This window comes from Monodelphis domestica, chromosome 1, assembly GCF_027887165.1.
Source record: "Monodelphis domestica isolate mMonDom1 chromosome 1, mMonDom1.pri, whole genome shotgun sequence".
Classification (NCBI taxonomy): Eukaryota; Metazoa; Chordata; class Mammalia; order Didelphimorphia; family Didelphidae; genus Monodelphis; species Monodelphis domestica.
The window spans coordinates 202,140,902-202,157,233 of NC_077227.1; the positions used below are offsets into that span (position 1 = coordinate 202,140,902).

The 16,332-nt window shown below is 44.2% G+C and overlaps 1 protein-coding gene across 2 annotated transcripts in view; it reads right to left on the reverse strand.

The window, feature by feature from the left end:
• Positions 1–3,963: 3,963 nt before the first annotated feature.
• The window catches only part of BMF (Bcl2 modifying factor), a 31,342-nt gene continuing 18,973 nt past the window's right edge, over positions 3,964–16,332 (reverse strand). For both annotated transcript variants that reach the window (XM_007480032.3, XM_007480034.3), the window contains exon 4: positions 3,964–8,899. In XM_007480032.3, coding sequence (XP_007480094.1) covers positions 8,798–8,899 — 102 coding nt within the window. In that variant the 3' untranslated portion in view covers positions 3,964–8,797. The remainder of the gene's footprint in view (positions 8,900–16,332) is intronic.

Here is a 16,332-nt window from a genome sequence, read left to right on the forward strand (position 1 = left end):
AGGAGAGATAAAAGGGGAATACATCATTACACATGAATATGCAAATAAGAGTCAATACAATGAAGGAGAAGATGGAGGTAGCAGGCAATATCAAATTTTTTAAAGATAGGTCATGTAGTGAATGTGAGAATCAACCATCATTCTCCATTGTTACCCACAAAATGTCAAAAGATCTAGAGGAAGCTGCTCTAGACCCTAGAACTTTGGATAGACCCCCAGAGGATGAGTTATGATAGAGTCACACAAAATGAGGTATAGATGGGTTGCAATCTGAAGACAGTTCCCACATTAATGACATCAGAGATCCATGAAAATACTGAAACATCATTCTGGGCAAGACTGAGAGATGTGGTCTGTATAGTGTGGTTAGGTGGGTTTGGAAATGATTGGCTCTAAAGAGTGTGTGGGGATGGTTTTACTTTTGACTTTGTAGTCACAGGACTGAGCATGGGACCTGACATCTAGTAGACAAGAGAGTCTTTACAAACACTAGTACTTAATGTCCCAAAGCCTCCATGGATAGGGTCTGTGAACTTGGATAAGAAAAAAATTACACACTTATTTGTAGTAACTTCTTAGCATTTCCTTCAATTGTGAATATATATATACATATATTTATATAAAAATATTGAATAGGTGTGTATTGAATATATTAAATATATATGATAATATATTCCATTGTAAATCTTTCTCTCCCTCCCTCCATCCCTCCCTCCCTCTCTCTCTCTCTCTCTCTCTCTCTCATCTGAGAAAGGGTCCACAGATTTTACAAGACTGCCAAAGGGATCCATGACCCTCCAAAAAGAGGTTAAGAACTCTTACTTTGGAAGCTTGCCCTAGCACTCCGTCCTTGACCCTGTTTCTGTTACTTTTATCATGGACTCAATTCAAATGTCTAATGAATTTGTGGGTAGCATAATACCAAACAGGAAAGTTAACATATTGGATGGCAAAATCAGGATCTGAAAAGAGTAATAGGCTGGAAATGAGAATGAATCAAGTTAATAAGATGGATCTTATATGTGTGACTTCTTTGGCGTAGTCAGGGTGAAGATATTCCTCACTATTGAGAAGTCTCAGGTGCTCTTCTACAACTTATGTCCAGAGAAGGGTAGTTGCCTGGGACATTGAGTGGGTAAGTGATGTGCCCAAAATCACAGTCAGGGCATGTCAGAGGAAGAAACTGAACCTAGGTTTTCCTAACTGAAACTAGCTCCCTATTTACTATCACATTTATTGGGGATGAGTTAAAATTCCATGCTTGGGCTCAAAAAAACAACAACCAGGTAGTACTAAGAGAGGGAAGATTTGATTAAAGCATAGTTCATTTTTTTTAAAAGACCTAGGATATGATAGAATTGTTACTATGCCATAAGAAATGATGACCAAGCTAATTTTAATAAAAACTTGGAAAGGACTACATGGGATAATGATCAGCAAAATGACTTGAACCAAGAGAACATCACATACAGCTACAGATTTAATTTCTGAAAAGTAGACTGTGAATGTTACCTCCAGAGTGAACTGAAAGGTGAAAACATGAAAGATATGTATGAACATGTCTGTCTCCTAGATGATGTCCACTGTGATTTGGGGAGGGTGGCAGGGGCTGGAATAATTGAGGATAAAATCTACTAACTAGAGAGAGAGAAAGAGAGAGATTGAGGATGGGCAGTTAGATGGCCCAGTGGATAAAGTGCTAAGTTTGGTGTCAGAAGGACCTGGGTTCAAATCTGATCTCAGAAATTTCCTAGCTGTGTGATCCTGGGCAAGTCATTTAGCCTTTACCTATCTGTCTTAGATTTGTTACTAAAAGAGAAAGTAAGGGTTTAAAAAAGTCTATGAGTTTTAATGGACAGAAATCTCAATATGAATTAATAACTTAAAAAAACCACCATGATCTTGGGCTACGTTAATAGAAATATAATATTTATAGTAAGAGTGGGACATGATGGACCTTTTTTAGTCAGGTGATTTGTGCCTCAAAGATAGTAGACATTTCATATATGTTTGGTAATTGAGTGATGTAAAACTGGCAGGAGTCTTTAGAGCAAAGGTACTGAATCCCCTAAGCCAGCTAAGATCTGAGAAATAGTATCTGGTTCTAGGTGCCATGTTTCAGAAGAGATATTGACAAGCCAGAGCAGGTTGAGGACACCTGGGGCAGTGAGGAATCACAAAATTACAAGAGCTGAGCATTAGCAGTAGTACCTGAAGCTGTTTAATCTGGACAAGAGCCTTCTGCCATCTGAGGGGCCTTCATTTGGAAGAAGGATTAAACTTGTTCTACTTGACCCCAAGGAAAGAATTAAGACCAACATGATGGAAGACTTAGGGAGGTACAACTTCCTAAAAATTAGAGCTGTTAGGATGGGTTAACTTGGGATTTATCCAGTTTCTCCACTACTAGGGGTTTTCAAGTGAAAACTGGGATGTTCTAAACCGGATTCCTCATTTGGTTAGGGGTTGGGCTAAATGAGCCCTGAGGTCCCTTCTAAGGTTCTATGATTCTATGGAATATAGAGTGGTCAGAAAATAACCAGGTTTTACTGGGTTAAGGGCCGTTATTTTACATTAAAAATAGACTAGGCTTGGTTTGTTTCCTCACAGAATTGGGCAAAAGCGTAGTAATTTACAAATGGAAACACAAACAGAGGTGGAAGCCTTATTGTACAAAGTCATTTCAAAATCTCAATAGAAAATCACTTCGTTTCCCTTAGTTTCCTCATCTGCAGAATTAGGGGGTTGGATGGACAACCTGAGTTCCTGTGAAATGAACACACAAGCAGAGTTGTTCTTCATAATAGGATCTGGATTTAGGACAGGAAGAGGCCTTTGAGGTCATCTTGTCTAACCCCCTCATTTTGGGAGGCCAATTGTGATTAAATGATTTGTCCAAGGTCACAGTTAAGTGACAGAAACTGGATTTGAACCCAAGACTCTGGCTCCAAATCTAGTGTTCTTTCCACTGTAGTACTGAAATTTACTAAGTTTTGATGGCCCAAGAACCAGAGGAGCCAGGGCAAAGCAACTACCCTTTGGAGGGTGAACCTTAGAACCACCACCATACGCACAACTGCTAAGAGTAGTCTTTGGTTTTCCCCCCTTCTGGAGCCCTCTGACACTAGATTTTAAGTGCATGTGCTTTTTTTTTTTTCAAACCAGAAAAGATTAGTAAAAATAGCAGCTGTCTTTCCCAAATCCCCTGACAACAAATGCACCCGCTCAGACCTTACCATAGTGAAAGGAAGGAATCTGACACCATCAGTTTGATTGTGGGTAGTGTGGAGCAAGGTCATTCTTTGGACTCTGCTCTCCCTCCCTTGCTGCCTTGGTGAGAAATGATTTCAGTGGTCATAATGGTGGATTCTAATTTTAGACCAGAGTATCTAAGACTCATGAAATAGCACTAAAAGGAAATTTCCAGCTTGATCTAGGCATTGCATCACAGATCTGGGGCTGGAATAGGTCTCAGAAGCCATCTCTTCCAACACGTTCATTTTACAGGAGGGGAAACTGAGGCCTATGAAGGTTAGGTGACTTCCCCAAGGTCACATAAGAAGTATCAAAGGCAGGACTGGAACCCAGGTCCTCTGGCTGTAGAGCTCTTCTTTCTATCACACAGTCTCTGCTTGCAAGAAAACTAAGGTCCAGAACTGAAGTGTCTCCTCCAAGGTTGCGGAGTGAGTGACTTAGCGAAGTCTGACCTAGAATCTTTGTCTCCACCACCTGCCCCTCCTCCCAAATGCTGCATTGGTTTTTTGTTGTTGTTGTAGTTTTTGTTTAGTTTGTTTTTTTCACTGCACCACAAAACAATTAGAAATGTTCTCATTGCCAAGAAGGCAGAGGCAATAATATGAGCTTTCCCAAGTTTATAGAGAGGCAGCTGAGAATGGATCTTGCCTCCCTGGCTACTATCTACCCCACTGCCGTACCTGTTAAGAATAGAGAAGAGAGAACACCTTTGCTTTAAATGATTTTATTAAAAATTGTACCAGTTGTTGAAAAAAAGAATCCATATATATACACATATATATATGCGTGTGAAGAACATAAAAGCCAGTATACTGTACAGATACAAAACAGGCCCCCTTCCCCCAATTTTCCTCCTTCTCCCCTCTCCCCCAATTCTATTTCTCTCCCTCTTTCCCTGCCATGTCCCAGGGGGCAAAGGGCAGAGTCCTGGAACTACATCAGCAAGGGGTGGGGGTGTTAACAAAATGCTACATTCTCACTGGGTCTCAGTCCACAGCAGAGAAACAGGGTCTGTGCCACTTGGCAACAGCCCAGTTGGTGTGGATTGAGGGGGAAGGGAAAGGGTGAGAAAGGGAGGAGGTTACCCAATTGGCCAGCTTCGGAGAGCCTGGCCATTTCGATTAAGCCGATGAGGTCTGCCAGCTGTGGAGACAATATGTAGGGGTGCATGCCCCAGGGCCCTCCTCTCCAGAGGGCACCGAGCACCAAGGAGGCAAGCACCAGTTAGAAAAACTTTCTTTGCTCAGCACCGGCACCAATCCAGGAAGCAGCAAAACCATGGCATTAGAAGCAAGTCAGGAAGTCGGTCACATCCATAGGGGAAGACCCTGGAAAGCTGTTTGAGGTGGCACACACTGCCAACCCTGGTGCCTGGGAAATTTAGTCCCGACAAGTGAGCATCAGAGGCATGGGGGAAATGTGGGAAACATCCCAGGACCTCCTTATCCTCCCAAGAACTGGGGATCCGCTCTATCCTCCCCAGGAGGAGCCCTCCGACTCAGGAAAGTTCCTGGACAAGGCTCTCCAGCATCCGATTTGCAGCAAGCCCCAATCACCCACATATATCTTAAGCCATCCCATTCCCATTTCTTCCCTTAGTCCCTCCATTTAATAAAAAACAAAAACAAACAAAAACCCAACATCCCCTGAAAGGCAGGAAATCTCATGAAACTCAAGGCATAGAAATGGCTTTCCTAGTTCTCACTTCCCAGAAAGTAGGCACAAGGAAGGATCAGACCCCGACAGCTGGCAGGAGCACCATTTCTCTCTGGGTCCCTTTCTCACATATATGCATACACACATACACACAGCACACACATATTCCAGTGCATTCAGTGGGATGGGGCTGGGAGACAAGTTCTAGTGGTGGCAAGAGCCCAGTTGAGTTACACTGTGTCCTCGGAGTGCTCAGAAGCCACAGTTGTCTGCTCTGAACACAAACACCGGCTCCTGGGGGACTGGTTTGTAGGTCATTGGGAGGTGATTTTTTTCCACTTTGGATTGAGCAAGAGTAAGAGTCTGCAGATAGGTCAACTCCTTGGAGACCCAAGAGTGGGAGGCTCACACCGACACTTATTTAGGCTTCTCAGATTCTGGAGGGGGTGGGCGGAGGGATGGAGAAGGGTAAGCCCCAGATACTCCCCCTTTTCAAATCCAACCAACTCCACCAAGAAAGGGAGTCCTAGCGTCTGGCCCCAGGTCTCCATGTGAGCCACCTGGCTTCCATCTTTGGCCCATCTATTCCAATAGCTACAGACCTCTAACTCTGGGACACCAAGCTCCTGAGCCAGGGGGGCTGCTCTGATATTGGCAAGGAGGCTCACCTCTGCCCCCAAGAGAAATTCTACAATGACAGTGGCTTCACCTCCCTTTAGAACCACCCACCCCCCTTCCAACCTTGGCTGGTTCCAGGTCACTTCTCAAGCTGGCTTTTCTTCCCTCCTCTCCAGTTTTAAGCTGGTTCCAGATCACTTCTCTGATTTGCTCCCCTTCTACCTCCCCACCCCAAGAAGCAGCCAGGCTACTGGAGGGAGGGAAAGTCTCAAGAGGCCAGACCCAGGAACCATTCCAGCCTTTTCACACAGTGGGAGGTGGGGAAAGCAAGGCTAGAATCTTAAACAATTCAAAATTAGCCCTTTTCCCTCCCTCCCAGGCTCTTCCATTTAGTTTTAAAATTTTGCCCAGGCTTGTCTGACACACTTTAGTTCCTGACTTCACATCAGTTAGCAATTTGGTGGGGGACATTGTAGAGGTGGGTAGGGTGAATCCAGTGAGTCAGTAGGTGAAGAGGGGATTGCTTGCTGGGGTATGAGCAGCCCCTGCCCCAGTCACAAGAATTCTGGCTCAGCTTGAGAGAAAAACCACAAGAAACCAAGCACTGATCCCACACATGTGGGATAGAGTTGAGAATGGATAGGAAAAAGAGGAAAACTTCAGCAAGATAGAAAAGTAGATTTTGCCTCCAAGGGGCAGCTCAGTAAATAGAGCACCAGGTCTGGAGATGGGAAGACCTGGGTTCAAATCTGACCTCAGACACTTCCTTTGATGTTTGACCCTGGGCAAGTCACTTAACCCTGATTGCCTAGCCCTTGCCAGTATTTTTTCTTAAAACTGATACTAAGACAAAAAGTAAGGGCTTTAAAAAAATTGTCTCCAAAGCCTAGTTTTAAGGGTCCAGGGTGGAAATGACACATAAGGACACCCCTACCCTTTCTCCATCAGCTCCAATAGGATTAGCGGTAGGTTGGCAAACAGCTCATCATTTTAGATGGCCCACAACAGCTGCAGTCAGACCACTTGGAATCATAGTCTTGAAGCACAGAAGGGAGAATGTGCACACCCCATCCATGACACACCCAGGAAAGGATGCTGGAATCCCAGTGGGAACATTTAGAGGAAGGGTAGTGTTGGTCATGAGTTGGGCAGGTGAAAGGAATCCTTCTCAAAGTCCACTTGTGATGCTCATGCTTATGAGAGGCCCTACATCCCAGGTCCCTGCCTCAGGCCCTAGGAGACTTCTCTTTGTTCACTTCAAGCTAACTTTCTTAGCAGAAAAAAATATAGTGCATGCCCTGAGATGAGATTCCAAGCTTTAGGAGGGGAGATCTTGGGATGAGGCACCATCAAGTCCAAGCACAAGGGAGGTAAAACCAGTAGTGCCTCATGGTGACAAAAGCACCTGAGTCAGCAGCCTGCTCTAGAGACTCCGGTCACCAAACTAACTGCCACCACCTAGTATCTCCCTCGACTCCACTAGAATCGAGGGTGACCTGGTGCTGAAAGAAAAGCCAAAGAGCAGCCCATCTTCCATTTCTGACAGGAGCCTTCTTGGCCCAGGGGAACATCCTCCATGGACCACATTCCTTTAGCACCAAATTGTATCCCTTCTTGGAGATTTATTTTCCCAGAGCATAATTAAAATTCTAAATAGTGGACTAATGCTTTTCCCGTTCCCTCTTCAGACTGGATCTCCCTCAAGAGATGACAGGCAGCCATTCTCATTGTTTTCTTTGGGAAAGGGGGAGAGAAACAGACAGACACGTGCAGAAGCGTTATACCTAGGAGAAAATGGAAAAGCTAGGAGACACCTGAAACCAGCCTTGAAGCTAGCTCCATCTTTTGTTCCATATACACACAAAAAAGTTCAGCAGATAAGTCACTCATCACCCCCACCCATCTCTCCTGCTTTGCTTTTTTCCACCTGGCATTAGGTTCAAAGGAGGATGGGAGAGAATTCCATGAAAATCAGGAATTTAATTTTCCTCACAGTCTGACATATCTTTCCTACCAATAAATTGGAAAACGACCTCTTGACTAGTGCCCCACTCACACCAAGAATTTCAAACCAGGTTTCTCCTTTATCAGCGTGGTCTTTCCAAAAAGAAGCTGACAGCCCTCCATCTCCCACCTCACCCTCATCCCACAAAGGAAGATGATGAACAAGCTGACTGACCATTCCACTTATTTCTAGACGAAGGTCAATTTACTTTTGAGTGATTCTGGTCCCTAGAAGAAAATGTTCTTATCACTCTGGGGTCACTGCCAACTCAGATCCACAGCCTGCTTCTATGTTTGTTTCACTGTGGCTGTGGACTCAATCAGACCCCTGGGAATACCAGAGTGGCCTTACCCACCCACATCACAGTCCTGGGAAGTAACGCTAGAGGGGGCTGGCCATGGGATTCCATCCTCTGGCACTGCTACTGGTCAGATTTGTAACCAATTAAATGGCTGCTAAACTTGCTAACCCTTTAGTCCCTGATGGTTGCATATCCAAATGGAAGCCCAATATTGATTAATGTCCGTTATGTTCAAATGATAATGGTCAGAACAGTGTTACCATCCAGCACCACTCTGTTTTAGGCTCAGCAAACCTATTTTCTCTTCGATCTTTGGGGAAAGAGTTCACAGCCACAATCTGCAGTAAAAGAGCTGCTGGAAAGGGGGTCATAGGAGAAGCCAAGCAAAGTGGTCAACACAGGAGTGATGTCAGCAAATCTGGTTTGGTTTTCCTCACGCCAACCCAATCTCCAAGTTTGGGCATTAGAATCTAGTCCCAACATCAGCCATGAAGGACAAGTTCCAAATCCTGGGGGCCAGGCCCAGCTCCTCTCTCTTCACTAGTTAGCACTGTCCATAGGAAGAGATCTTCTTTCCCAGAAAGCACTGCTTGGTAACCATCTCTGCCACCTGCTGCCTCAAAGGTCCATTTGCCAGGAGCCAGCAGAAGGTCTCATCAACAAAGACTCGCCAGCCTTTCCTTCAACAGTGTTTGACCAAGGATCCCCAGCCTGGGAGATGGCTGGGAGCAAAGAAAATGTCCCTTGTGGAGTTGGTCTTATGTACAGAAAGATAGGAAAACAAACGGATGAAACCCCAGAAACAAACAACAAAAAATTCAAAATAATAATAATAATAATAATAATAAAAACTTCACAAGACAGTGCCAGTTTTCCTGGAGTTCTCCCTGATGTCCTGCTCCAGGGGTGGGGTGGGGAGAGGTTCTCCCTGTGGTCCTCACACAGAGAGGGGCAGCAATGCCTCACCTAGGGCCTGCCCCATTCCTGTTCTCCTCTCTGTTCAAGGCCAAGTTGTGAAGGAAGAGGAGGATTTGCCACCACACATGGTTTCGGTTCTGCTGGTGCTGAAAGAAAAAAATACAGATATATGTACACACACACAAATATATATATATATACACCTAAGTCCCACACAGAGTCTTTCTCAACTCCAATAAAGGTTCAGTTCCACACTTCTTGGGCAGGTACTATTAATCCTATCAGCACAGCAAGCTACAAAAAGGAGGGGAGAGAAAGAGGTGATGGGGGGGAGAAAGCAAAGTTCTCCCCAAACAATTGTCGGTTCTAACATTAAAAAGAAAAGCCCAGACTCTTTAGGCCTTGTGCACAGGAGGATTAAACTTCTTTCCCCCTCCTGCTTGCAGGATTTTAGAGTTTAGCCAAGTGCTGCTTTTAATCAGATTGGCTCCTGAGGCTCTCAAACCCCAGCTGCACTAACAACAAACTTTTTTCAGAAAGAAAGGGAAAAAAAGTGCCCCTTTCCCCCCAAAGTAACACAGAGAACAAGGGAGGGGGGGAGGGAGAAGGGAGGGAGTCTCCATCTGCAAGTGATTTGACACTGTGAAGGTCAAAGGGTTAATCTTCAATTTAAACCACACTGCTGAGGCAGCAAAAATCTGATTTCATCCAGTGCAAACACACACTCACTCACTCACACACACACATACACACACTTGCGCACCCTGCTTTCCCTTCCCAGCATCTCCAGCTCAGTCCTGCCCTTTTTATAGCTATTCTTGACAGTAAGCCATAAATAATCCCTCTTGGAGCCCTTTCCTACTGACTGGAGCCAATTAAACCTTAAGCAAGAGCATACTTGAAAACAAAACAAAAACAAAGCATGCACACTACACTCCGGGAGGTTATCCCAGGTCCTACTGTTAGGCAAGAACACTGGAGGCAGAGTTCAGGGGTCAGTGGTCTTCGGGACTCCTGCCCGTGCCCTCCCCAAACAGGTAACACTTCTCTGGGCCCAGGAAAGATTGGGGGGCGAGGCACTCCTCTGCCTCCCATCATCCCCTGGCTGGCTGGCTAGGAGGGTCTTTGTTCAAGAAAGGGACAATTCTCTCCTTATCTAGCCAGCCGGGCGCTGAGGACGGGACTGGGGGAGTGTGTCCCCAAGGGAGAACATGGTGGAAAGCCCCCACGAACCAGCAATGAGGAACCCTCTGTACTGGAGCTTTTCCAGCAGCCCAGTCAGCAAATCAAGCATTTGAGAAAATTCATAAAAAGTTTCCCCAGGGGCCTTGAACCTCTTCTTAAAGGAGGCTTGGACCATGGCACCAGGCAACTCAGGGTATGAGTCAGATGGCCTGAATATCACATCATGAGTCAGTTCCAGCCAAACTGTATACTGACCCCAAGTTTCCTGACTCCAATACCAATAGCAATACCATCTGCTCTAAGCAGTAGTTACCTTCCTTGGGTTCTCCCTTTCCTTTGGCCTTGGCCACAGAGATAAAAGAGGCCTTCTAGGGCACCTGGCCTGAGTGGTTTCACCAAGATGAGCGAAGAGATGCCCTTAGGGACAATTCTTAGGAGTCCAATAGGCAGTAGCATTCTGCTCCTCTCCCCAGGGGGGTAATCAGCAGGAAAAGGGGGGTCAGCATTCATAGTTAGGAGCCCAAGGGAAAACAGGGCTGTGCCACTGAAGAAGGCCTACAGATACGTGCCAGGGGGAGACTGATGACTTCCTCCTGTTTTGTAAACAAACACAGTAAATGAGGAAACACGCGCAAGGCTTAAAGTCTGGTGAAGTGAAAATGGACTCAGATGCAGACCTGTCTATTCAGGCAGACAGCAGGCAGCAGACCGATCCTGGCTCTTGGCCCCTACCCTTCCCCCAGATGCAGGGGGAGACAGGTGCTAAATCTGGGTGGTGCCCAAGGAGTGAGATAAGAGGCAGAACTGCTCCTCAGGTGGGGCAGGTTGCCCTGGTGGAATCCCTGCCTCTCCCCAGGTGAAGGATTCCCCCACTCTCCTACACACACAACCCCTACCTCCAAGGAAACAATCAAGCTGACCCCTTCCTCCTGTTCCCACCACGCTACCCTCTTGTTTTATCAGAGTAAACCACCTGCTCCCTCTACTCACTGGGAGTGAAGAACATGGCAGGAAACCAACTCAAAACCACAGCAGAGGCAGCAGGGTATAGTGGGAGAGGTCTGGCTCTGGAGTCAGAGGATTTAGGTTTGAGTCCCAAATGTGAAGCTTACCCTCTCTGGGATGCTGGGCAAGCTACTTCCTTGAGCCCCAGTTCCTCATCTATAAAACGTGGAAGTTGAACTAGAGGGCTTCTGGAGTCCTTTCCAATAAAAGATCTATGAATCCATGACCTATTGACCTAACTTCTGGAATTTTAATCCAAGATCTACCACTGACCCATCTCCAGGTCTTAGGGAAAAACTGATAAAAATAAGAGTTGGAGATCTAATCTAACATATATCAAGAATCCCCAATAAACACCTCCCAACAAATGACTAAAGACCTTTAGGAAGCAAATGTGCTACCAAGGCTGGCTGTTACACTTTTGGGTAACTTCCTAACAATGAGAGGGTTCTCTTCTATTCTGACAAACCTTGAATTTGTCCCCTTTCCAATATCCACTCATTGCCCCTTTTCCTGCCTTCTATGGCCAAGCAGAAGGCAAATGCCCTTTCAAACAACAGTCTTTCAAATACCTAGAGACAGCTGTCATGCCTCTCTATTAAATTTTCTCTTTCCAATATAAACATCCCCCAGTTTCTTCAACAATGAAGACTTGGCCTTCATGCCTCCCGTCATCATGGGTTCATAGCATCACAGATTTAGAGCTGAGAAGAACCTCAGAGGTCATCTAGTCCAACCCTCCTCATCTTACAGTGAAGAAGCTGAGCTCAATGGATAAAGAGGTCACAATGGTAGTAAGCACCAGAGGTGGGATTTCAACCGAAATTGATAAGTGAATGAATGAAAAACTATTCACTAAGTATTTATGTGTAAGCACTATGCTAAGACCTGGGAATACACATACAGAAAACAACTCAGTTCCTGACCTCAAAGAGCTTCTGCTGGGGAGATCACAAAACAAAGGAGTGAAGAAGGCCAAGGTGCAGAAGAATGTTTTTTTCCTAGAAAATTGTAAAGATAGTGAGTGGAATCATAGGACAATTTAGTGATATGTTCTTTCCAGGAATGCCAGTACTGATTTGGTTACTGACCCCATAGCAAGCAGTGGAAAGCAGAGAAGGCACAAACACAATAGGGGGATCTGGTAGGGAGGGACCTAGATATAATAAACCTTCACCAATCAGAGCAAGACCCTAAGGTGGAAGCTGGAGTGTCCAGCTGGCGGAGAGAATGGAGTACAGAAACAAGAAGATGGTCAGAATGTCATCTCTGCCCACTGTGCCAAGCTGCCTTCCAGATCACTCTAGCCTTCTCTAACTCATTCTAGAATATGGAATCCAGTACTCTAGATGTGATCGGAGTAGGACGTCATACAATGGAATTACATACAACGGAAAATCACAATGGCTTTTTTGGTCACCATTTTGCAGAACTGATTCTCTTGAGCTTGTAGTCCACTGGAATCCCAAGGTCAAGGGTGCCTTACCCTGAGTCTATGAACTTTTCTTTATAAAAATGCTTTAACAACTGTATTTCATTATTATTGGTTTCCTTTTCAGTACCATGGACTTTCTTTTACGCATTTAAGAACATTCTCCTGAGAAGAAGGGGCCCATAGGATTCATCAGACTCCCACACATACAAAAAAGATTAAGAAATAAGAACCCCTCCTGGATCATCTTTATACTGAATGACTGTCTAGCCTGTCTTACTTCCCAAGGTGATTTTTTTTGCCCACAAGTAGGATTTCATTTGTATTTCCATTAAATTTCATCCTATTCTTTTCAGCCCGTAGTTCTAAGCCTGCCAAGATTGCTTTGTAGCCCAACTCCATCCCCTAACGTGTATGCTATCATTACCACATTTGCATCATCTAGACAATAAATAGACAAGTATATCTATTTACTTCAATATTTCTTACATTCCCAATAGGAGGCCTATCAATCTGTCCACCAAAAGCACTGACTGAGGGATTACTATGGGTCAGGCACTATGCTCGGTTATAGAGCTAAAAATTAAGAAGTGAGACAGAACCAGTTCAAGGAGCTGACATTCTGCTGAATGTATATCAGAATGCTGGAGACAATGTTTATTGGTGAGCAGAAGTACCAGCATTCCCTAAACCCCTACCTTACTCAGTCCCCTGAGAACTGCTCCCAGCTCCCTGTTACATAGACACATACAAAGTGGATGCAAGGTGATTGCAATGAGGGGTGGGAAGGAACTTAGCAATCGGTGGGGTTAAGAAGGGCTTCCTTCTTAAAGGATAATTCTAGCTGAAAAGCTGCATTCTGGATTATACAGTACCAAGAGCTCTTGAGAAACAACTTCTGAGAGTATTTCTGGGGAATAATGCTAATGTTGTATGTGGGGAGAAAGATCAGCTGAGGAACTGAAACTGTTGCCCATCAGGGAAGGCTGAGCTGATTCAGGAAAGGGAGGTCCATTAAGCAGAAGGCCTAAATCATTTACAGAGCTCCCCAAGAACCAATGTAGTGGGTCAGCCTGTACAGTTAAGATTTTGAGCCAGAATGGATTGGAGAAGACCAGATGATTTCTTTCTTTCTTTCCTTTTTCTTAAAACTTTTATTTTCTATCTTAGAATAAATACTTTGTATTGGTCTCAAGTTAGTTAGTCCAACCAATGTTTTCATTTTATAAAGAAACAGGGACCCAAAGAAGTGAAGGGACTGCCTGAGATCATATCAGTAGTAAGTGTCAAGAGCTAGGACTCTTAACTCAGGTCCTCTGACTCCAAATCTAGTGTTTGGGCAGCCTACTGAATTTATACTTCTCAGATACTTCTTGGTACTTCCTCAAGGTACTTCTTGGCTAGATGCTGCATACAACAATGAACTGAGCCCAGAAATGAAGAGTCAAAAAGATCAGCCTGATCAATAGGCACCTAAGGGGTACAATGAGTAAATGGAGTCCCATATCTGAAGTCTGAAAGATCTGAGTTCAAATCCAGCCTCATTCACTTACTGGTTGTATAACTCTAAGCAAGTCACTTCCTCTTCAGCCTCAGTTTCCTCATCTGTAATGGGTATAATCAATCAATCAACATTCATTAAGTGTATACTATGTGCCATGCACTGTGCTAAGGGCTAGGGATACAAAAGACTACAGAGACAAAAAACAATCCTTGCCCTCAAGGAGCTTCCAGTCTAATGGGGGAAACAACATGAAAATAAATATATACAGGATAAATGGGAAATAATTAAAAGAGGGTAAGCCCTGCAATTAAGAAGAACAATCATAACAACATCTACCTCCCAGGATTGTTGTAAGGTTCAAACCAGACATAAAGCACTCACTATGTTTATTATATTGATACCTTCCACGATATTAAAAGAACAAGAAGGTCAATAAGAGTACAAGCTCCTTAAAGGCAGGAAGAGAATCATTTTTGTCATTGTATCCAGTGACTAGCATAGTCTCTGGCACATAGTAGGAATTTAACAAATGCTAGTTGCCTGATTCCCACTTATTAGGTAGACCCTTTTGGTAAGGAATTATGGGAAAATATGGAAAAGAAACACATATATCAGAAGAGTTGTGGAATCAAGGCTCCAAAGTAGATAGTTCAAGTACTACAGGGTCAAGTCCTCCTACCATGATCTCCTCAAGAATTTATCTAAAGGGAAACCTTCAAGTGAGAGAGAAAATACCAGAATCTACTTTGTGAATCACATTTTCTGCATTCTATGGTCACAGGATCATATCTTTAGGAACTAAAGGGAACCTATGGGCCATTTAGTTCAATACCCTCTTTTTTAATATGTGAGAGGCCCAGAGAATTGAAATGATTTGATTATATCACCCAGCTAGTAAGACTGTCCCGGATTTGAATCTAAGTCTTCTGATTCCAAGTCCAAGACTCTGTACTGAGCTATGCTGCTTTCTTGATAGATGACAATATTTATGTTTGATCTCCTTAGTGTTTGTTGATAGTAAATTGGGGGGTGAGGGAGAGCTGGGTGGCTCAGTGGATTGAAAGTCAAGCCTAGAGACAGGAATCACTAGGTTCAAATCTGGCCTCAGATACTTCCTAGCTGTGTGATCCTAGGCAAGTCACTTACCTTCCATTGCCTAGTCTTTGCCACTCTTCTGTCTTGGAACCAATACACAGTATTGATTCTAAGATGGAAGGTGAGTGTTTAAACAAAAAAAGTAAGTAAATTGAGATTGGGGCCTTAATTTTACAACCAACAGAAGGAATTTGTTATGGTAAGACAATATTAGATTTTGAGTCTAGAGACTGGGAACCTGGGTGTCCTTACCAGTAAAATGAACAGGGTAGACCAGATGATTTCTTTCTTTCTTTCCTTTTTCTTAAAACTCCTATTTTCTATCTTAGAATCAATACTTTGCATTGGTTCCAAGACTTAGAAGAGCAATAAAAGCTAGGCAATGTAGGTTAAATGACTTGCCAGAGGTTACCCAGCTAGAAAATATCTGAGGTCAAACTTGAACCCAGGACCTCCCACCTCTAAGTCTAGCTCTCAATTCATTGAGTCATCTAGCTAGTGCCCAGATGATTTCAAATGTCCCCTCCATTTCTAAATCCTAAAATCCTCATCCTAGTTCAGCCACAGACTTGCTATGTGATGATGAGCATATCACTGTACCTCTCTTGAGTATACATTATCCTGCACTGGGCTGTCTCTTCCTGATGAAGGCACTGAACTAAGTCTTTCTCCTTTAACATTTTACACTTGTTATTTGTGTATCCTCTTAAGATTTTGATTCAGTGCTCCTACCTAGCTATACCATCCCTGGAGGGTGGGGCCTGAAAGAAGCCCAGAGACCAAGACTCAAACATCCAGGGACCTTGTGAACTCCACTGCATCAGCAGCACCGAGTGACAAACACAGAATGGGAATTGTGTAATAGACACGCTGCCCTCACATGAGCCCCCAGACACAGACATTTACACACATTCCACTCCATCTTCCCTTGTCATCAAGGGGCCCCCAAAAGGCCCTTCCTAAAAGGAAACCAAGCCACCTCGAGTTAAGAAAAATCAAAGAAGATCCTGATTACAAAGAACAACTTTTAAAAAAGTTTGAAACAAAGAGATTTGACTAGTGAGGAAAGAAAAACTGCTTGGAGGGAAGGCAGCGAGAGAAACACGGGAAGAAGGAAGGAAGCTTACTTTTTCTGAAAAGAACACAGGGAGCTCGACAACATCAAAACACCAGAGAATTAGATTTATTGTTCAAGATTCCTTCAGGGGCAGGGGAGACTGGGAGAGTCTGTACTTGGCATCCAGCTATCAAGATGACCCTTTGTGCAACCTGCTGCAGATCCAGACTCACTAGATGGTCTCTGGCCTATAAAAGAAACTAGTGCCCAAAGAGCTCCTTCAGAGTTGCAGGATGCATGA